At 43.7% G+C, this 23058-nt stretch overlaps 1 protein-coding gene across 1 annotated transcript in view; it reads right to left on the reverse strand.

The window, feature by feature from the left end:
• GRIK3 (glutamate ionotropic receptor kainate type subunit 3) overlaps positions 1-23058 on the reverse strand; it is a 900786-nt gene that overhangs the window by 275826 nt on the left and 601902 nt on the right. The window contains exon 8 of the mRNA XM_069756890.1: positions 20281-20388. Within this exon, the coding sequence (XP_069612991.1) occupies positions 20281-20388 (108 nt within the window). The remainder of the gene's footprint in view (positions 1-20280; positions 20389-23058) is intronic.

Here is a 23058-nt window from a genome sequence, read left to right on the forward strand (position 1 = left end):
TGGACAGGGCAGGAGGCCCGAATCTTTAAATGTAAAAGTGAACAGCTCTTAAGAGTGTCCAAGTGTGAGATCAGTTGTCTCCGGGCACTCGGCATGGTGGGAGGAAGGAGGATCAGGGTGAGGAATCCAGACTCACGGCTACTCACACTTGACCGTGTGGAAGACAGGTTGGTGGTGGTGTTGGCAGCAAAGCGACAGGAAGCATTATCCGCTATCCAACCAACAACCTTTTGACACCACTCTAGGTTCAATAGTGGTGTGCTGCAGTGGTCCCCTTGTAATTGGAATAGGAAGGTTGGGCGAGAAGATTTGGTTGATTTTTGTGGTACAATTTCATCTAGCCCACGGCCTCAGCCTCCGCCTCGGCATGCACCATCAAAATCATGTCAACTTCCCCATCCCTTGCCACGTGCTTTGCCAATTATTTTCAATGTTCACTACAAATGGCTGAACTGGTGTCAATAACTTGCCTAAGACACTGCACCAAAATTTTAATTGATGCCTGAAATGACACAATTTTGACGGCACTGATAGGCGATCCGTGTGGTGAACAAACCCCAGTGTAACATATCTGGCCTGTAGGGAAATTTTTTTTTCAGCAAACTGGTGTCAATAACTTGTCTAAGACACTGCAACAAAATTTAAATTGAGGCATGAAATGGCACAATTTTGACCGCACTGATAGGTGATCCGTGTATTAGGTGACGAGTTCATGCGGCTGCGCAGGGGGAATCTCGAACCACGTCCGCTGCGTCTCTCATTGTCTTCCAGCCGCAGTGGAGCCTGCTCCGCAGATACGTCGGTCCCAGCGCCTGGCTCAGGCAGATACTGTGTGTTTGGTTACTGCGGTCCTTCCAGGCTCAGTCATTGTAACCAGCACTGATCAGCGGCAAGCAAGTGCTCCTGGGACTAAGTCCTGCTTTTCTTCTTCTGAGCATGCCCAAGGCACAACCTCTCATCGGAGGTTGGGGGTCACATGCTCAGGTCCTGTGGCAGCTCCTATTGGACCACTAGGAAGGTGCTAGAGTGCTTCAGCTATAAAAGGTAAGTATAAACCTAGTATAAACCTGTAATCGTGTGTGTGTGGTTGTATGCCTGTGATTGCTCCTTAATCATTCCCATTCCTAGAGTTGTTGAATGTTCGCGAATGTTGGAGCTACCTAGCACCTGACAGTGCTTTCCTTCACACAAGAGCATGAACCTTACAGCACCTAACCAGCAGCGACTGCCAATGCGGCACCGTGCGCAATTAGAGTGCTTTCCTAACCCTTATAAGGGTGGTTAGTGGCGTCCGCCAGAGTGGCGCTGTACGCACTCTGTGCAGTAATCTTTAAATAGTCCTGACAACTGGTCAGTGTAGGGTGGGAATCCCTGCTTAATCTCAGCATCTGACTCAGGGCATCCTCAGGTGTGGGCTCAATAGCCACCGAGGGTCAGAGCGGGATCAATCACCAACATAGTGGGGGTGAATTCCAGGGACCCCACTAACGTCCATCTGCTGCACCCTGTGACTGCTAACAGGGCACAGCATTTCCTTAGTGTCCCTGCGACTCTGTGCAGCAACAGAGTTCGCATCAGTTCATACTGGGTGACAGAACCCGAGTTTAGTCCGGCGTAGTACCGCCATAGAGTGTCGCCATTACCTAGCAGCAGGTTCCAGCCCTGCACGGTGGACCCCCGGCTGTGAACGCACCTTTTATTATCTTTATATTTATTCGGTGCATTCCGCCAGCCCTAACACCGTGTGACAGCCAAACCCCTTTTTTAAAATAGCTGTCATGTTGGTAACAAATTTTTTTTAGCAATCTAGTGTCTTATCTAAGACACTACAACAAAATTTAAATTGAAGCCTGAAATGGCACCATTTTGACCACACTGATATGCGATCCGTGTGGTAGACAAACCCCAGTGTAAAATATCTGGCCTGTAGGTAATTTTTTTTCTTCAGCAAACTGATGTTAATAACTTGTCTAAGGCACTGCAACAAAATTTAAACTGAGGCCTGAAATGGCACAATTTTGACTGCACTGATAGGTGATACATGTGATGGGCTGGCCAAACCCCTGTTTAAAATAACTGTCCTGTAGGTAACTATTTTTTTTTTTTTAGCAAACTGGTGTCTTATCTAAGACACTACAACAAAATTTAACAGTGGGCCTCAAATAGCCGATTTTTCAATGCACTGAGAGGTGATCTGTGTGACTGTCAAGCCCTTGTTTAAAATAGCTGTATTTTTACGCTGTAATATAGAAAGGATCTGGCTGTATTCTGCAGAGCAAACCAGTGAATGGAGAAAAACGGTGTGGTGTGGATTGTTTTTAAAGAAATTATCAGGATTAAGATCCCCCCAAACAATATTCCTGGCCCCTGATACTTGGGACTATGTATATTAATATCTGTATTAGGCAGCAGCATCAGACAGAACTGGAATGGACACTCTTGCTATATATATATGCAATGAAGTCTGCCACATACAATGCCTGCCTACCTAGCACTGATATCTATATACCCACATACACTGCCTGCCTAGCACTGATATCTATATACCCACATACACTGCCTCCCTGCCTAGCACAGATATCTAAATACACCTTGATTAGTCCTCATAAGGACTGTTGGTTGAGATGGATTTGTGTATTTCAGATGGTATACCTATAAGAACTAATAAAATTCTAAATCTTTCCCTATCTCAGCAGCAACTCTTCGTACACTGCATGATTCCGCAGCTGACTGTAACGAGCAGGGAGGCACTAGGTCTGATATAGACCTGATGATGCTGTGCGGCCAGCCAATCAATTCAATGCCACAACCAACATGCTGCGGCATTACAGTGTGTGGCAGACAATCCCTGCATGGTGATTGGCGCTCTAAAGAGTGCCAAACATGCAGGGCGGTGACTCAAACACCCACTGAGCAAAACTGGAAATACTTGGTGAGCTCCGAGCATCGTGAGCACTGCGATGCTTAGGCGAGCACCGAATAGTGGTGACTTTGAGCAGTCTCACTCATCACTATTTATTGGGAAGAAACTGCTACTTACTCAAAGTTTCCACGCTTGGTTCGTCCATGGTAGCAGATAAGTGCTTTTCTATATTGAATTGTTTATGTTAATTGTACAGGTTTGATCATCACTATTTAAATATGGTATTGTTGATAAGAAACAATATTAACCCCTTAACGACCGCCAATATGCCTTTTAATGGCGGCAGTTAATGATACCTGTTCCTCAGCGCCATTTTTTAACAGCACTGAGAAATAAGGTTACAACGTCCCCCAGTGTCGGAAAATTTCCAGGGTCTCGGCTACCAGACCCCGGAGAACATTATTCAGGTTGGTTTTTACCATCCGCAGTGTTGCAGATAGCGGCAATCGCAAAAAAAATCTGATTTCCCATTTATTTCTCTCTCCTCTGATATGATCTAGTACATCAGAGGAGAGAGAAATGGGGTCCCCCGGTGCCCCCGATCCTTCTGGCTCTTTTCCCTGGCCCTCGGTGGCTGGCACATGCACAGTGCGCCCACCAGGATCTGTCAGCTGGCAACCGGCAACAATAGGAGATTGGTTCATTTTGATCATTGTGATAGACCCTATCACAGTGATCAAAATAAAAAATAGTAATTCAACCCCCCTTTATCACCCCTTAAATAGGTAAAAATAAAAAAATGTACTTTTTTACTTTTTTTTTCATTAGGGCTGGGTTTGAGGCTAGGGCTAGAGTTGGGGTTAGAGCTAGGGTTAAGGTTGGGCTAGGGTTAGGGTTGGGGCTAGGGTTAGATCTAGGGTTAGGGTTTAGGTAAGGTTGGGCTAGGGTTAGGATTGGGGCTGGGGTTAGATCTAGGGTTAGGGTTGGGGTAGGGTTAGGGTTAGGGGCTAAGTTTAGGGTTGGGGTTAGAGCTAGAGAGTTAGGGTTGGGCTAATTTTTTTGTGAAAAAAATAAAATGTTAATTTTTTCCTTCCACATTGCTTTAGATCTCATGAAGCACCTGAATGGTTTTGCGCACCTTGAGGGTGCAGTTTTTAGAATGGTGTCACTTTGGGGTATTTTCTGTTATATTGATCCCCAAACTCACTTCAAATGTAAGGTGGTCCATAAAAAAATGATTTTGTAAATTTTGTTGGAATAATGAGAAAACGCTGCTCAACTTTTAACCCTTATAACATCCTAACAAAACAAATTATGCTTCCAAAATTGTGCTGATGTAAAGTATACATATGGAAATGTTATTTTGTAACTATTTTGTGCAATATGACTCTTATTTAAGGGTGCAAAAATTAAAAGTTTGAAAATTGCAAAATATTCCATATTTTGGCCATATCTTGCTTTTTTTCATAAATAAACGCCAGTCCTATCGAAGAAATTTTACCATTATCATGAAATACAATGTATCATGAAAAAGCATTCATAGAATCAGTGGGATCCGTTGAAGCGTTCCAGAGCTATAACCTCATAAAGTGACAGTGGTCAGAATTGTAAAAAATGAATTGGTCATTAAGTACCAAATTGGGGGTTAATATTAACTTATTGTCACAGAGCAGAGAGTTATTGGGAAAATAAGATTCTCTGAATAACTTTGTGAAATGTCAGAAATTATAAATCTTTTGTATATTTGAATGATAGTAATGAAACTCTTTTCAGTATGTCTATGTTATGTAGATAGAAGGGTGCCTTAGCACTAAACAATGAGAAAGTTAGATTGGTTGGGGCACAAACCATGATTTATGATGCTATATTCAAGAAGAGAATCGGTGACAGCAACCCTAATAAGATGGGGACCTTAGGGATGTCTTCTGCGGAAAGGTTAGCTATGCATGCAAAACCTGAAGAAAGACAATTCTCTTGCTTTTTGTCCCCACAGATACAGCACATTTCATTAAAAGCTGGCAGCATCAGGAAAAATCAATCACAAATGACTTCTTGCTTTCAGGCCGAGGAGAGCATAGAAGTCTGTAGACATGAAGCATCATGGGAGATCAGCCTCTTAATGTAAAAGACTGCTCTGTCACAAGTTCTCGATAAATCAGTCCTCCAAACTCTAACATGCATACCTGCCTCTCCGAGAGCTCAGGTCCATTCCATTGCTCGCATGCTGTGAAGCCGCAACTTTAATCTGCAGTCTCACATGAAAGACTTCAAGTAAATACTAGGAAGTGACTTTGTGGCTTGAGAGATAAGCTATATATATATATATATATATAATAATCTAGTAAGTTGACTTAGTTTTCTGAAGAACATATTCAAGTAGTTTCAACACGGTTTGTTTTAATAATTTTTTTTAGGAACATATGATCTTTTATTATGTGACATACTTTGTTGTGATCAACTAAATGTCATTTCTAAAAAATGTCTTAGCAATGATCAGCTTTAGAGATCAAATGTGCATGCAAGTCGGAATGAAAAGCATTCAACTGAGAAATACAGTATGTCATGTTTATGGACAGCTTTCCAAAGGGCAAGAGACCCTACTCCTGAGGAACTTACAGACCCTGCTATGGGACAACATTGTCATATATGAAACTTTAGAGACACCTGTAATTATGTCATGCTAACAAATTAATGTACAGTATATAAATATCAAACATTAAATGTCTTTATTTCATCCAGATCCAACACTGTTACTACTGAGTATATTATTTGGTCAATATTTGTGAAAATATTTTCACTTCCTATGCTTCTTTGAACTGTGGACAACCACTGTAAATACCGTATTTTTCGGACTATAAGACGCACCGGACCATAAGACGCACCGGACCATAAGACGCACCCACAAATTTGGTGAAGAAAAAGAGAAAAAAATATTTTTTTATGTTAAATGGGGATCTGTCTTATAATACCAGTGTCCGTCTTACAAATCATATGTCCCTAATCCTGTTATCTATATAACCCCCATCATTGTGCTGGCATATGGCCCCCTGTGCTGCTGTCAGGCACATACCCCCTGTGCTGTGCAGGAAGGTTTCCCTGCAATCAAAAAATATGTAAAACCTGTCCATTTATAATGATAATTGATCCCCAACTCACATCAGGACTTCAAGATTCTTAGTGCTTTCACCTACATCACACCTTATGTAGTGTACTTATATTATATTTGCCCAGTGTCCAACTGGGGGTCTGTATGTGAGGGAGACAGGGCAGAAACTTGTGACAAGAATAAATTCACCACACAATAAATGAAATAAGAATAGAGCTGTGGCAGACATGTTTGTAGCCCTGAACTCAGGATCATGCACAAGAAATTGCTGGTATTGAAAGGTAATATCAAATCAGAGAGAGACAGAAGAGTCTGAGAGTACGAACTAATGATGACTTTAGAAACACTCAGAGCAAGAATGAATTAAGTGAATGTATTTATTGCATGTCTTTCTATAGCAATTAAGGAATGTTCTCCTTAGACCTTTTGGGGATATTAAATCCATGGACCAGACCTCATGTGGGCATTACAACGATATACAAGACCTCAGTCAGTGCAATAAAGTTTTCATACTCCTTATTTATGAAATGCTCCAGTATTTATGAAAACTATTTTGCCCCCAGTCATGGATTATGACGTGGGACAGAACGATGGACAGGTAAGGTATATTGTTGTTTTATTTTATTTTTATTACAGGAAATTGAGGGTTTGGGGGAACTAGGCGAGGTCGTAAGTATGGTTTAATTTAAAATATTAAAGGAGTCTGTGACATTTTTTCAAATAAAGGATTTTATTCTGGCTGTGTCTTTATTTAACATATAACTATAGGATTAGCAATGGATAGATGTCTTATAGACACCTCTCCCTTACTAAGCAGTGGGCTTGATTTCACCTGACAATACAAAGGTGACATCAACCCCACAAATATTAACCCCACTTGCCACCGCTACAGGGCAAGTGGGAAGAGCCGGGAAAAGCACCAGAACTGGCACATCTAATAGATGCGCCTTTTCTGGGCAGCTCTAGGCTGCTGTTTTTAGGCTGGAGGGGGCAATATCCATGGCCCCTTACCAGCCTGAGAATTCCAGCCCCCAGGTGTGAGCTTTAGCAAGGCTAGTTGTCAAAAATGGGGTTAAAACCCCATACATTTTTTTTAAATTATTTATTTAACTAATTTAAAAAATAGCTTTGGGACCACTCTATTCTTGATAATCAGCCTTGTGGAAGCTGACAGCTGAAGGTTGCAGCCCCAAGCTGTGAGGTTTGCCTGGTTGGTTCAAGAAAATAGGGGTGAACCCATGTCGGGTTTTTCATTCATTTATTTCATTAGATCGCAGGTGGCGGATGAAGGATACCCCGATTATTCTCTCCTGCTGTGACTGTTATTAAGCGGCACCAGGTGTCAGATTATGGGAGTAAGAGTCCCAAAAGCCCCCACCTGCTGTCATCGTTCGGACTTTATTATAACTCTCATCATTCTCCTTTGCTCGCACCGATCACTGGCAGAGCAGGGGAGAATGATGAGAGCCGTCTTCAGCACCTGCCACCTGGGAACAGCTCTTAGTGTAGCTTTTCTTCCCCAATGTCGATGCATGTCACACGGAGGACATCAATGTGTGTTTTCCTTGTGCACGTGTGCAGGACATTTTGCCATCCGTGCTGATGGTAAAAAATGGACATATCTACTTGTGGGGCACATAGACACACGGTCCGTGGAAACACACTGACGTGCACTGACCCATTCATTTGAATGAGTCTACATGTGTACGTGTCTCTGGTACATGTGAAAACTGTCACCACACACATCGGATACATGGATCTGTGAAAAAGGCCTTAGACTGTCAAAAGTATCAACTACATGGGACTCTCCAATTTTTACCTAGCTACTAGTTAACACTGTTAGGTCTCGAGTTCCCGCTTCTGCACAGGGGGAATCTCGAGCCATCTCCGCTGCGGTCTCCCATTCTTATCCAGCCGCAGTGGAGTCTGCTCAGCAGGGACGTCGGTCCCAGCGTCTTGCTCAGTCTCACGCTGTACAGAGAGTTACTGCTGCTTCTTCAGCTTCTGCCATTAAAGTCAGTGCTGGTCAGCAGCGAGCGGACTTCTCTGGGACTAAGTCCTTGTCTGCACACACTGAGCATGCCCAGGGCAAGATCTCCCATTGGAGATCGAGGGTCATGTGCTCAGGCTCTGCAGCACATTCCATTGGTCCTCTTGGCAGGTCTTGGAAGGGAAAAGTTTCTGTGGCCACTTCCTGTGCTGCAACTATATAAACTGTGCATGACCGCACGGCCATGCGCTAGTGTACAATTGTTAATGTGTGTATGTTGTGAGTGCAAGTCGTCCTTGGATACCCCTACCCTATTGAATGTCTGTTCGCGGAAGGTGTATGGTTGCTATCTAGCGCCCGACTTAGCCTACAGCACGAATCACACATTACAGCGTCCAGTTGCTGTGACCGCCAGTATGGCGCCGTGCACTTCCTCTGTGCTTTCCTTACCCAAGCCTGGGTGGTTAGTGGCGTTCGTCAGTGCGGCACCGCATGCACTCTTGTGCCTTAAAATCGTTATCTAGTTTCCTTACACACCCAGTTGCGGTGTTATGCCAGCAAGGGTCTAATCGGACTTCAATCCTAGTTGGGGTTGAGTTCGCTGACTACTTGCTCGCGCTCTATGTGCGGTACCACAGTCCTGTGACGCAACAGGATCGCTTCCTTCACGTTGGGTGAAGTTTAACCCACGTGTGTATACTTATGAGTACCGCCATATAGTCCGTCGTTACTTGGCAGCAGGTTCCATCTCTGCACGGTGGACCCTGGGCTGCGAACGCACCATACTCTATCTGTCTTAATATTTGGTGTGTTCCGCTAGCCCTAACATTACACTAGCGCCAGGGTCTGGCTAGTAATGATGGACAAACAGCAATCCTTGCGGTATATCCAGCAGCTGGAGGGTAGGTTGGCGGGTCTTGAGAGCGCAACCTCAGCTGTGGATGTTACCGCGGTTGCTGTACAGGCTGCTAGCGTGGCTGCAGCAACCCTGTCCATTGCCACCCCTGCTCCGACATTTTCTCGCCTCCCGCTGCCAGAAAAATTTTCTGGTGATAGCAAGTTTTGTAGGGGATTTGTGAGTCAGTGCTCTATTCACCTCGAGCTCCTGGCTGCACGTTTTCCCACAGAGCGGGCTAAGTTGGGATTTGTAGTGTCTCTCTTGTCGGACAGGGCGTTGGAATGGGCTACGCCGCTGTGGGACCGTGGCGATCATGTGGTGCAGAGTGCTCCGCTGTTTCTGAGCACTCTGAAACAGGTCTTTTTAGGACCTCAAGTCACGCATGATATGGCGCTCCAACTGCTGGCATTAACTCAGGGTGAGTCCTTGGTCAGTCAATTCGCCGTCCAATTCCGCACTTTAGCTTCTGAGCTGGATTGGTCGGATAAAGCTCTTATCCCCATATTTTGGAGGGGCCTGGCTGACCACGTTAAGGACGCTCTGGCCACTAGGGAGATTCCTGCCACACTGGAGGAGTTAATAACTGTCTCCACTCGAATTGACCTCCGTTTTAATGAGCAGAGGTTAGAGCGAGCCCAGTGTAGGCAGAGGTTTCGGCTGGCTCCTACCTTCGCCAAACCTCTGGAATCTCCGGTCCTGGTTCCTGAGTCACATGAGGCCAGGGAAGTGTCACAAGCGGGATCTAAGTCCCGGACCGCTTGTGCACTCAAGGTCTGCCATGTTTGCCAGCAGTCAGGACATCTAGCCACCAGATGTTCTCAGCGATCGAGGAAACGTCAGCGTTTAGTGGTAGAAGGTGGAGGTACACTAAACACGGCGACGTTTGCCTCTAAATTGTCCTGTAAGGGGACAATTACTATAGGCTCATTCTCCCACTCGGTAGAGCTCTGCGTGGATTCTGGGGCGGAGGGCAATTTTATGTCTTCTGCCTTCGCCCAACGTCACGCAATACCCCTGGTTATGCTAGCTCAACTAGTAACGGTACGAGTGGTGAATGGGTCGGCACTGCCCTCACAGATAACACACCAGACCATCCCTTTTACTCTGTCCATGTCGCCATCTCATCAGGAGATTATAGCTCTGCTCGTCATTCCTGAGGGAATTGATGAGGTCCTGTTGGGAATACCTTGGCTACGGTACCACTCTCCTCATATCGAGTGGTCCTCTGGCAGAATCCTGGGATGGGGCGAATCTTGTGGGGGTAGGTGTCAGAGGGAGTGCGTTCAGGTTGCCACTACAGAGGTACCCGCAGATCTTTCCTCTCTCCCCAAGCAGTATTGGTCTTATGCAGACGTGTTCTCCAAAAAGGCGGCGGAGATCCTTCCGCCCCATCGCCCCTATGACTGTCCTATTGATCTCTTGCCTGGTGCTGAGCCTCCCCGGGGTCGAGTCTATCCACTATCTCTTCCGGAGACGGAGGCAATGTCACAGTACATCCAGGAAAATCTGGCAAGAGGATTCATTAGGAAGTCAGTGTCACCTGCTGGGGCAGGGTTCTTCTTCGTGCAGAAGAAGAATGGAGAATTGCGTCCATGCATAGACTACAGGGGTCTTAACGCCATCACCGTAAGAACAAGTATCCTTTGCCCTTGATATCTGAGCTCTTCGATAGGCTTCGGGGAGCAAGGGTATTTACTAAATTAGATCTGCAGGGTGCTTACAACCTGATTCGCATCCGTGAGGGGGACGAATGGAAGACGGCTTTTAACACCAGGGATGGGCACTATGAATATCTGGTGATGCCCTTGGGGCTCTGTAATGCCCCAGCCGTTTTCCAAGACTTTGTGAACGATATCTTCCGGGATATGCTTTCCACCTCGGTCGTAGTCTATCTGGATGATATTCTCATCTACTCTCCAGATATTGACTCCCACCGGAGAGATGTTTGCAAAGTCTTCGACCTCCTACGGGCAAACTCCCTCTATGCCAAGTTGGAGAAGTGTATGTTTGAGCAGGAGTCCTTACATTTCCTAGGCTACATCATCTCTGCCCAGGGATTGGCTATGGATCCTGCCAAACTACAGGCTGTGATGGACTGGCAGGAACCCCATTCTCTTAAAGCGGTGCAGCGCTTTATGGGGTTCATTAATTATTATCGCCAGTTCATTCCGCACTTCTCAACTTTGGTAGCTCCCTTGGTTGCCCTCACCAAGAAGGGGGCGAATCCCAAATTGTGGTCTGAGGAGGTCTCCAAGGCCTTTAACTCTATAAAGTCACACTTCGCTAGCGCTCCCATCCTACATCGCCCCGATGTTGATAAGCCATTTATCATGGAGGTGGATGCCTCTTCTGTTGGTGCTGGAGCAGTCCTCTTCCAAAAGGATGCTCAAGGTCGGAAGCATCCTTGCTTCTTTTTCTCCAAGACCTTCTCACCAGCAGAGAGGAATTATTCCATCGGGGACAGGGAGTTGCTAGCCATGAAGTTGGCTTTCTCGGAGTGGAGACATCTCTTGGAGGGTGCACGTTTTCCCTTCCAAGTCTTCACAGACCATAAAAATTTGGTGTACCTGCAGACAGCCCAGCGGTTGAATTCTCGCCAGGCCAGATGGTCCTTATTCTTCTCCCGGTTTCATTTCACCCTCCATTTTCTTTCTGGGGAGAAGAACATTCGGGCCGACGCTCTCTCTCGCTCCGTTGTGTCATCTGCGAAGGAGGAGGAGGAGCCTCGGCTTATTGTCCCCACCGAGAGCTTGAGAACTGTGGCCCCGGTTTCGCTAGAGTCTGTGCCCCCGGGCAAGACTTTTGTTCCATCCAATTTGCGACCGGAGGTTCTCTCTTGGGCACACTCGTCCAGGGTGGGTGGACATTTTGGTACCAAAAGGACATCTGAGTTACTGGCGAGGACGTACTGGCTCGTGATGTCGCAGAGTATGTTCGGGCGTGTGTCTCTTGCGCCAAGAACAAGACTCCTCGGCAACGGCCAGCTGGTTTGCTTTATCCTCTGCCGGTGGCGGACAGGCCCTGGGAGTTGGTCGGGATGGACTTTATGGTGGGCTTACCCAAGTCTCGTAACTGCACCATTATCTGGGTGATCACCGACCATTTTTCCAAAATGGTGCACTTGGTGCCTCTTCCACGGCTACCTTCTGCACGGGCGTTGGCTGTCTTGTTCGTCAAGCATATCTTTCGCCTACACGGTATGCCAGACAAAATTGTTAGTGACCGGGGTCCCCAGTTTGCGTCTCGATTCTGGAGAGAGCTTTGTCGTCTACTCAGTATTGAGTTGAATCTCTCTTTGGCATATCATCCCGAGACGAATGGGTTGGTAGAGAGGGCCAACCAGACCTTGGTCACATATTTACGACATTTTGTTTCTGCCAGGCAGGATGACTGGGCATCCTTGCTACCGTGGGCAGAGTTTGCACTTAACAATGCCGTAGCCGACTCTACCGGTCAGACTCCATTCCTCCTAAATTACGGCCAGCATTCGCGTGTTTCTGTGCCCATGCCTGTGTCTTCTGCTGACTCCAGGGTGGCAGACTGGGCTGTGGAGGCACGGGACATTTGGGACCGCACGCAGGATGCCATTCGGGCCTCCAAGGAGAGAATGAGGTCCTCCGCCGATGTTCATCGGCGTCCCGCTCCGACCTTTGCTCCTGGCGACTTGGTGTGGCTCTCCGCCCGTAACATCAGGCTGCGAGTTGAGTCCACTAAGTTTGCTCCTCGCTACTTGGGTCCCTTCAAGATTCTCGAACAGGTTAATCCTGTGGTCTACCGTTTGGCTCTTCCTCCACACTTGGGTATCACCGACACCTTTCATGTGTCCCTCTTGAAACCCGTATACATGTCCCGGTTTTCCGAGTCATCTGCCGGGACATCGGGTTCCTCTACGGACGATTACGAGGTGAACGCTATTTTGGGGTGCAAGGTGGTACGCGGCAAAAAGTTCTATCTGGTGGATTGGAAGGGTTATTGCCCAGCGGACAGGTCATGGGAGCCTGCTGAAAACATTCGGGCCCCACAGCTCATTGCTGCCTTCGAGAGTAGCGAGGCCGTTAGGTCTCGAGTTCCCGCTTCTGCACAGGGGGAATCTCGAGCCATCTCCGCTGCGGTCTCCCATTCTTATCCAGCCGCAGTGGAGTCTGCTCAGCAGGGACATCGGTCCCAGCGCCTTGCTCAGTCTCACGCTGTACAGAGAGTTACTGCTGCTTCTTCAGCTTCTGCCATTAAAGTCAGTGCTGGTCAGCAGCGAGCGGACTTCTCTGGGACTAAGTCCTTGTCTGCACACACTGAGCATGCCCAGGGCAAGATCTCCCGTTGGAGATCGAGGGTCATGTGCTCAGGCTCTGCAGCACATTCCATTGGTCCTCTTGGCAGGTCTTGGAAGGGCAAAGTTTCTGTGGCCACTTCCTGTGCTGCAACTATATAAACTGCGCATGACCGCACGGCCATGCGCTAGTGTACAATTGTTAATGTGTGTATGTTGTGAGTGCAAGTCGTCCTTGGATACCCCTACCCTATTGAATGTCTGTTCGCGGAAGGTGTATGGTTGCTATCTAGCGCCCGACTTAGCCTACAGCACGAATCACACATTACAGCGTCCAGCTGCTGTGACCGCCAGTACGGCGCCGTGCACTTCCTCTGTGCTTTCCTTACCCAAGCCTGGGTGGTTAGTGGCGTTCGTCAGTGCGGCACCGCATGCACTCTTGTGCCTTAAAATCGTTATCTAGTTTCCTTACACACCCAGTTGCGGTGTTATGCCAGCAAGGGTCTAATCGGACTTCAATCCTAGTTGGGGTTGAGTTCGCTGACTACTTGCTCGCGCTCTATGTGCGGTACCGCTGTCCTGTGACGCAACAGGATCGCTTCCTTCACGTTGGGTGAAGTTTAACCCACGTGTGTATACTTATGAGTACCGCCATATAGTCCGTCGTTACTTGGCAGCAGGTTCCATCTCTGCACGGTGGACCCCGGGCTGCGAACGCACCATACTCTATCTGTCTTAATATTTGGTGCGTTCCGCTAGCCCTAACAAACACTGTACATAGATATATTTTTCCTGTAACATTGTGACTTGCACAGCATGAATCCCAAAGAAGCTGTGCAGCAGGATAGATGAGGGCAGTGAAAAGTATTCAAAAATGACACGATTCTAAAAAGTTCATATCTCAAGTTCCTCAAAACCAAATTCAAGAAGTTTGTTAACCCTTCAGGTGCATCACAGGAATTAATGCAATATTAAAGGGAAAAAAAATCCTTTTTTTCCCCAAAATTTAATTTTGGTCCCAATTTTTTTTATTTTCACAAGGGTAACAGGAGAAAATGGGCCTCAAAATTTGTTGTGCAATTTCTCCAAAGTATGCTGATATGTGAGCATGGTTCAACATGTTTTCTGTAGCTTGTTGACCCTGAGGTCATCATGGGAATGGTCAGGCCCCCTCGATGACATCGCAGGGGCACCAATCTGAAGCGAGAGGGAGGTCCATCCCTCTCCCTGCCTGCTAAAATTTGTGATCGGTCTCGACCACAGCATTTAACGAGGTTAAACAGACAGGGGCAGTGATGGCACCATCTGAGAGTGGGAACGCCTAGCATACAGTGAAAGTTAAAAGTCATGACAGAAATATCACGTCATGATGTGGGAACTGACACACACTCACAGTGTGCTATGTCCGTCACTGGTCATTAAGGGGTTAAAACAAATCCATAAAAGTATCCGGCCACCATTTTGCAGGATTTGTAAGAGTCCATATATTTTGTGATATTCCGACTGTTTCATTTCACTTCTAATTGATTCACTCAGTCATATTTTGCTAATACCTGGAGACCATATGACCACCATGAAGCTTGTGAGTCGTGGGTGAAATTTGCTGAGTGGCACTGCTTCCACAACCTAGCTTCTCCATTTCAATGATATCTGCACCCTCAGGATGCAGGTACAGATGAATACAATTGTAGAGAAAAGAGATGTCAGCTCCCCTTTCCATCATTTAACTTGTGCATATGAATCTCAGTAAAGCAAGCAAAATTACATCACTGGATCACTCTGGCTGTAAAGTGCCTTAATCCTCATGCTGCATGGACCAGAGCTGTACATCAGAAGAAGGGGTTATTTGAGTAGTTTTTATTTTTTTTATCAGCCAGTACATGATGGGGGTTAAGGAATATCATAATGTGGGTGGGGGGGGTGCCTGTGGATGCATCATATTATATGTGGAGTGGCATCATAATTTGATGGGGGCCTGGGAAGGTCATCATGCTGTGCGTTGGACTGTAGGGGCATCGTACATTGTAGGGGCATCGCACATAGCAAGAGTGCTATGGGATGTATTATGCTGTATGGGGATCATATTGTATGGGTATGTGAATTATGAATTTAATGGGGGAAGCTAATTGTGAGGGGGTCATTTTGAGGACATCAAACTATGGGGTTTGGTCCCCATTCTGTGGCAATATCATACTCTCAGGAAGTACTGTGGGTCAGCACACTGTGTTGGGAGTCATTTTGTGGGCCTCATAATAAAAAAAGGGACACTATACAGGGCATCATTATTTGTGTGGGGAAATCACATCGTGCGGGGCACTAGAGGGGTATCATAATTTGAAAGGAGCTCAGCCAAAACACTGTGTTGTGGGCACTGTGCGAGCATCATTCTTTACTGGAAGCACTGTGAGGTCATCATACATTGAAAGTGTGGGATACTGTGGGGGAATTCACTATGGTGGCATTATGCTTTGTGTAGGGTGCATTTGTGGTGGCATCATACACTATGGGAGCCATGAAAAGGGTACTGTGGTTGGGGAGAAATCTAAGAGGCAAAAAGGGGCAAATGTAATGTTTAAAGCGCCACAATTATGTCTTTCTACCTGTCTTTAAAACATGGGAAGTATTCCCTTCTGAGACGGCGCCTATGCACCATGACCTCACCTATTCTGCTGAAATTTTTTGGAGAGGGTGGGGTAAGGATGTGGGCCAAATAGGAATTGTACTTTGGGACTCTGTTTTTTCTATGTATGCCCCTTGCTCATCTGTAGTTGCCAGTAGCTAGTTGCTAGTACAACATGTGAACACTGTGATCACTGATTGGCTACTTCGAAAACCAGTGGAATCTTGGTGATGGAACTGAATGGATGAGAAGAAGATAGCATCTTTTTAGTAATTTTTAAGCATTTTCAAAAGAAATATAGTTTCTGTAAATGGGAAATCTTCTTAGGTATACACAGAAATCATAGAAAAATAATCTAATTAGGCCCCATCACTATGTCTCTGTTGAGAAACAAAAGAACCACTTCAGTTTTGTCTTAAACTACCATAAAATGACCCAAGAAATGAGAGTCATGACCCTCAGCATCACTATTCCTTCTAGCATAAAAGCTTGCCTGCACGTGGAAAGATTAATCACTACCATGCATTCTCCCTGAGCTGTCTTTTTAATCAGGCAGTGTTGATGAAGCTATCTACCTGACCATAAAGAGAACATGACAGTCTAAGGGTACATTTACACAAGCAAATAATCATTTCAGTGATGAACAATGCAATCATAACTCATGACTAGCAAATGATGTCAGACAAGTGTTCATAAAGGTCAGGAATCATGAATAAAATGGTTGAATTGTAATCACTACATTGTAACACTGATCATAGTGCCCTATGCTCACACAGGCAGATAATTTGAAGTGTGATACTATGTATTTTAAATACATGAATTCATAAAGTATTGTGCAACCATTTCCGTTGATACCGCACAAAGAAAATGTCAACTGGTTTGTAAAGTGAAAACTTTTTCGAAAATATCCAGTGCTCCAACTGCTACTAAAATTTTCCTTTGGAACATGATCAAACCTATTTAGGATTTTTATTTCCATTCCTCCTTTTTCTCGGCTGAATAACTGAATGAGCGTCCAGTCTCCAGTTACGTTACACAATTTTCAAAAGTTGATTAAGAATTTTCTCGCTCACCTAATCTCTATGATCAGTGTAGGGAGGAAATAGGTAGCTGAAAAATTAATCCTGCATCCTGTTATGGATGACCAAGTCATTGGAAGGTACTGTGATAGAGGAAGGAATCACGTGAAAGAATCTGTGATGGCGAGAAGGCATAGATTGCTGTCTTTTTAGATAAGGGTATAAGGAGCATTTTATGTGAAGAGCGAACATGTGAAGTAGTAGCAAGAATGACGATATTCGGAGTAATCTGTGAGAAGACAGAGGCATCGGGAAGTCATCTGTGTAACAGAGGTGGAAAAAATCAATGGAGCATAGGGAGCAGTCTATAAAAGAGGTGGCGATAGGGATCAATCTATCTAACGGGCAAGTGCATGTGGAGCATTATGTGAGAGATCAGGACATGGATAGCAATCTGTGTTTGAGGGACCATGGAGAGCCGCCATGGGCAGCAATCAATAAGAGAGGGAAGACATACACACACTCAAAATGCAACATTTCTGCTATTAGCATAACCAGCTGATTACAAGCTACAAAACATTATCCTTTTTTTCTAATCTGGACCACCAGACACACTGAATTTAGCCCCTTCACTTCCAGCAGTGAACAGACTATTTACAATTAAACCTCTAAGGGTTGATTTTTAGGTTAAATAATATATATTTTTATTATCACACTCTACAAATTTAACCACCACTGTCTTTCCTTACTGTACACAACATGTAGCCGTGACTTCTATTAAAATTGTACACATTACGCCTGTGAAGACATTTGTAGTCAGAAGTAGCACTTCTGTAAATGACTGTCAACATTAGGCTGCGTATCCACAATCAAAAATAGTAGAGTTTTGGACACCGCATATTTTTGCTGCGCCCAAAACGCTTTGTTGAACATTACTAGCAAAGTGGATGGGATTTATAGAAATCCCATGCCCACTGTGCTTCTTTTTAACACTGCGTAAACTCACCTGCCAGACGAGTTTCCAAGCTGTAGTGTGTAAATTTCTGTATTGGAGATGCTTGACTCCTTTGTGTACTTTCCTTGAATAGACTGTCATTAGATGTGGTAAATCCGCATAATTCCAAAAGAAAAGTGCGCATAATGCAGAGTTTTAGACTCAGTGAAATTATGCTGCTTCCAAAATGCTACTATTCCTGATTGTGGACACGTAGCTTTAAACTGTATATTACATTACCTACAGTATATTTTTCTCCCATTAATTGACTTCACTGTTTATTAAAAACTAGCTATGGAACCCGTTCTACGCCCGGGTGGCGAGCATTTATATTAGTATATGGTCCCCATCCTGTCATGTGCTGCTCCCATCCTGCGCCTCTGTTTTAATCAGTGATGGCAACAGACACTGTGGCGGTATTGAGTCGAAAGTGGCTGCCTTGCTCCACAGACATGTGTTATATATTCTTTAGAAAGTTACTTGGTAGCTTTGCTGACGTATTTTATAGTGTAGATATTCTTATACATGCTCCTGATATCTGTAATGAAATCATTAATGTGGGCGGAAATGCCATGACATCATGAGAGGGCAGGATTGTGACTCAGTAATCGGCGCCAGTGCCAGCGCAGCAGTGTCTCTTCAGATGTATGTAAGTAACATCATGAGGGCCAGATCGTGTCCACCGTGTCCCCACAACCCCTGATTCCAGCCCATAAATGTCCCCCTGCTCCCTGAATCGGCGCCTGCGCAGTTCACGCTTTCTGGCGCCATTTTCTTGAAGACACATTGCAGTATCCAAAAAATGGTGCCAGAAAGCGCGGACTGCGCAGGTGCCAATACCGGTAGCAGGGGGACATTCATCGGAATCAGGGGGCGTAAGTAATTGCTGTGGCATGATCTGCTGCAACGTCATGAAGGCGGGATCGTGTCCTCCATGTCCCCACGCCCCCTGATTCCGGGAGCAGGGGGACATTTATGGGCCTGAATCAGAGGCGTGGGGACACTGTGGGGGTGAAAACTAAGTGATATGGGCGGGATTGTGGCACAGATTTCGGCGCCAGCGCAGTCTGCGCTTTCCGGCGCCATTTTTTCTTGAATACGGACACTGTGTCTATAATCTAACGCTAGTAGAGTCGCGCTTGCGCAGTCTATAAAGGCTTCGGACAGAGTGACGCTCCTACCTTTATATTACAGATTCTTCAAGTAATTGTCTTCAATCTTTCTATATCCGCTCTTATTCACATTAGTCTTCAACTGTGAGCTTTACTTTTCATAAAAAAAGCATGTTACCTTTTTCTAAGCCACTTTGTACCATTTTCCTAGACGCTGTTTACCAGTGGGAACTCTAACGTACAAGAATAGCATGCAATTTCAATCAGAGAGACTATTCCTGGCCCTCAATTGCTACAAAGAATAGTTATTTCCATCCAATCAACATGTAAATTAATTCAATAAAGATTACTAACTTTTTCCCCAGGGCTTCCATGCTCATATTACTTCTCTAAAAAAAGAACAGTCACCCAAAAATGTCAACTGCTTATCCTTTTAAAGATATATTTAAAAAAAATGTTTATATTATAAACCACTTGTTATTAGGTACTGCATTTTTAGAATACAAGAGCACCAAATCCATAACATATATATATATATATATATATATATATATATATATATATATATATATATATATATATATATATATATATTTATATATATATATATATTTATATATATATATATATATATATATATATATATATGGTGTTATACATGTAAACTATATTTGTATCTGGTTTTTATGTAGAACATATTTAGTGACTGGTGGACTGGTAAAATGACTTGCTCTTTTGCCTTTCCAATATTACAAGCCGATCCACTACTTTATAGAAAGTATCTGGAGGTCTCATTTAGCGTTGTGTGCTGGATATGACCACTAAGGGATCTGGATTTTGTGTAAATCCAAAGACTAGGAACAGCAATACAGGTTTTGAGTATAATCGATGCAATTTTATTGTATACATCAGAATTTCAGATAAAGGAAGTATTGAGGCTTAAAAGTCTCCTCATCTCGTCATGCTTAACATGTCACTCTCCGCAAGGAGAAATGCTACCTCTTGGATCCCAGATAAAGGAAGCAAAGCTTTGGACAGCTTTTGGAGTCCTTTATCAGGTTTCACAATAGCCCCCACCTCCCCCTACCAACCTGATAAATTCTATCTAAACACATCACTACAGTTATGTTAAACCCGGTTGAGCTAATAAAATGACATGAATTGAACTGAATTGTATAACAAATAACAACTATGCTTTTTAAACACCTATAGATTTGATAAAGTTTGACAGTGGGTAACTGTATTAGAACGGTGTTTATTTCACCAGTAACAATTGAATGTTGAGTGGATTGAAAAATATTCTTAACCAGAAATGTGTATAGGGTAGCAGTAGGGGTCATTTTTGGATGTAGGAGATCAGAGTGACACAATATCAGGGTGACATTACATGCAATAAGTCAATTGTTAATACCTTCTCTAAGCCATCTTCCTTGAGACTTATGATATCAAGATCAAAATCTGTTCGGAGCCCACTGGTTTTGTTGAACACAATTCGTCCGGTCAGCCCTTCCCACTGGGCCTGTAGATAAAAGTAGGACATTTATGACAATTAACAAGACTTATAAATCATCACTCAGTGTTCTAGCATAATGCTAAGTTGTAATTACTCTCCTTTCCCATATTTCTCATAAAGGTCCCTAAAGGCCTTTGTTAATTAATAATCATCTCATCATTGCTTTATCCATGAAACAAGCAGTATATTTCCACAAGTCATCTTATAAACTACCATACAGTCCTTGCCACCGATATTGTCAACCAGAATCTTATTTTAAATTTAGAGCGTAAAAGCTAAATATATTTGTTCTCTGTGACTGAAAAATAGTGATTTAACAATCTGATGGCTGAAATCAAAGACATCAAAATTTCAACCACATTCAATCTGTACTTTCAATTAGTAATTGATCACCTTCGTTTTTCATGTTCTTTAGGGGTTTGTTGCACCTAATTGTCCTTTAGAGCAGGGGTGTCAAACTGCATTCCTCGAGGGCTGCAAACAGGTCATGTTTTCAGGATTTCCTTGTACTGCACAGGTGATAATTTAATCACCAACTTATTATTTGTACAAGGAAATCCTGAAAACATGACCTGTTTGCAGCCCTTGAGGAATGCAGTTTGACACCCCTGCTTTAGAGGTTTGTTGTGCACATAATCTAATCATGGCCATTCATAATGTGATAAATTAAGGTTTAGAGTCATATACTGTCTAAAATCAAAGCCCTTGAAATAGATTCATTGAAGTATCCTTTTTACACAATTTTGGAGGCAGTGAGATGATAACCCAGTTGAGGCTTTGATATATCTCTCCACTTTTCTGTATAACCCCCTTCCTCTCCTACCTGCAGCTTTTCCCTTATATTCAGCAACGACAAATCTTGTCCACACTGATCTATTACATTGTACACAAAGAAGAAGGAATGAGGGGAGGTTACAGCTGCAGTGTTCCTGTGTATTGTATGCTGTGTTTGGTGAAGAAGTGCAGAGACTTTTCAATTGTTCTCAATGCTGAGAATAGTACTATGGGATGTGTGGGCAGCATTAAAGTACACCAAAGCTAAGGTATGCATTAGGAGTGTAATCACTGAGAAGAAAAACAAGACGAGGCAATACATTAGAAGGAGAAAAGCATAGATCCTGCTGAACAGATTAGTTTTGAAGCTTTTCTGACCTATAGTTTAGATAACGTTATCATTTTTAGAAGCCAAATCCATAGACATAAAGAATATTTTTAAATTATAAAAACAAAATATTAATTGACAATAGGTTTGACACAAGTTTTGTAAATTGTTTGGTTCTGCCTAAAAAAGAGTTGCTAGTTGGAGTAACCCTTGTGAAAAATGAAAAAATTTGGGCTAAAGCAACTTTTTTGCCGGAAAAATTTATTTTATCCTTTTCACGGCTCAATATTATAACATTCTGTAAAGCTCCTGTGTGGATTTAAGGTGCTCACCTTACTTCTAAATAAGTCCCTTGAGGGGTATAATTTCCATAATGGGGTCACTTGTGGGAAAGGGGGTTCCACTGTTTAGGCACATCAAGGGCTCTGCAAAGGCGTCATGGTCTCTGCTATCAATTCCAGACAATTTTTCACTCCAAAAGTCAAATGATGCTCCTTCAATTCTGAGCCCTGCAATGTTCCCAAATAATATTTTTCCTCATTTTGGCCTCATTTTGCTTCTCCTACTGTGAACTACAGCACGGCCTTAGTGTGATACCAGCAGCGTCTCGGATTTATCTCCCTTCAAGCACATGTAAGATGTCTTTGGTCCGCAATTGCAAAGTAAGTTGCCAACAGGAATCTTGATGATTTAAGTACTCGAGTACATTTAGTGTGGCAAAAAATTCCTAGGACAACCATTAATAACCTTTTTTATTGTAGCCAAGGTTCGAAGTGCATGTATTTGTATTTGGGGTGCTTATACTCAATACAGAATAATGATTTGAAAATGTTTCTATTTTTTCATCATTTGCACATCAAACATTAACATTAGAGAAGTACTCCCATCACAGCTTTTATCCTCTAATATATTGTAATCATCATATTACATAGTACTATGTACTTAGAATTTCTAATTTTGCCCCTTCTACCCAGTTAATTCTACTGTTTTCCATAAAGTCTATGATATCATAAGATTAAAAATTGACTAGATGAATCTTTCTAAGCTCTATAAGAAACAAGAAGTCTCTTTCTTTGAATGATTCATCAGTAGAAATACAATGCTACATCACTGAAAAGTCCCTGGCAGTCCAGCTCCATCTCTTTCTCAATTCCTGACCCAGGTGCTCTTGAACATTTTGCTTTTATATCTTTTTCTTGTTTCCTTTTGTCAGTGACACAGGATTGTAGTTCTAAAGATGACTCATGCAGATAAAAGGGAATTCCTGGAGCTTAAAAGGATTCGGTTAGTGGTGTTTTAATCACATGATGTCATAGATCTAATGGAATAGAGAAGAATTAATCGGGTAGAAGGGCAAAATGAGCAATTGTAAGAACACAGTGCTATATAATATGATGATTGCAATATATTAAGAGGATAAAAACTTTGATGGGAGTGCTCCTTTGAGTGCAAAATTGATATTCAGAATTTTTTATATACCGTAGTACACATGACTCCTAGTTCAGTCTCGGGTGCTGATGGTTGCTGCCAATCATCCTGACTACAAGCGTATTTACATCTTTGGACACAAGCTT

The sequence above is a fragment of the Ranitomeya imitator genome, chromosome 3, assembly GCF_032444005.1.
Source record: "Ranitomeya imitator isolate aRanImi1 chromosome 3, aRanImi1.pri, whole genome shotgun sequence".
NCBI classification, from domain to species: Eukaryota; Metazoa; Chordata; class Amphibia; order Anura; family Dendrobatidae; genus Ranitomeya; species Ranitomeya imitator.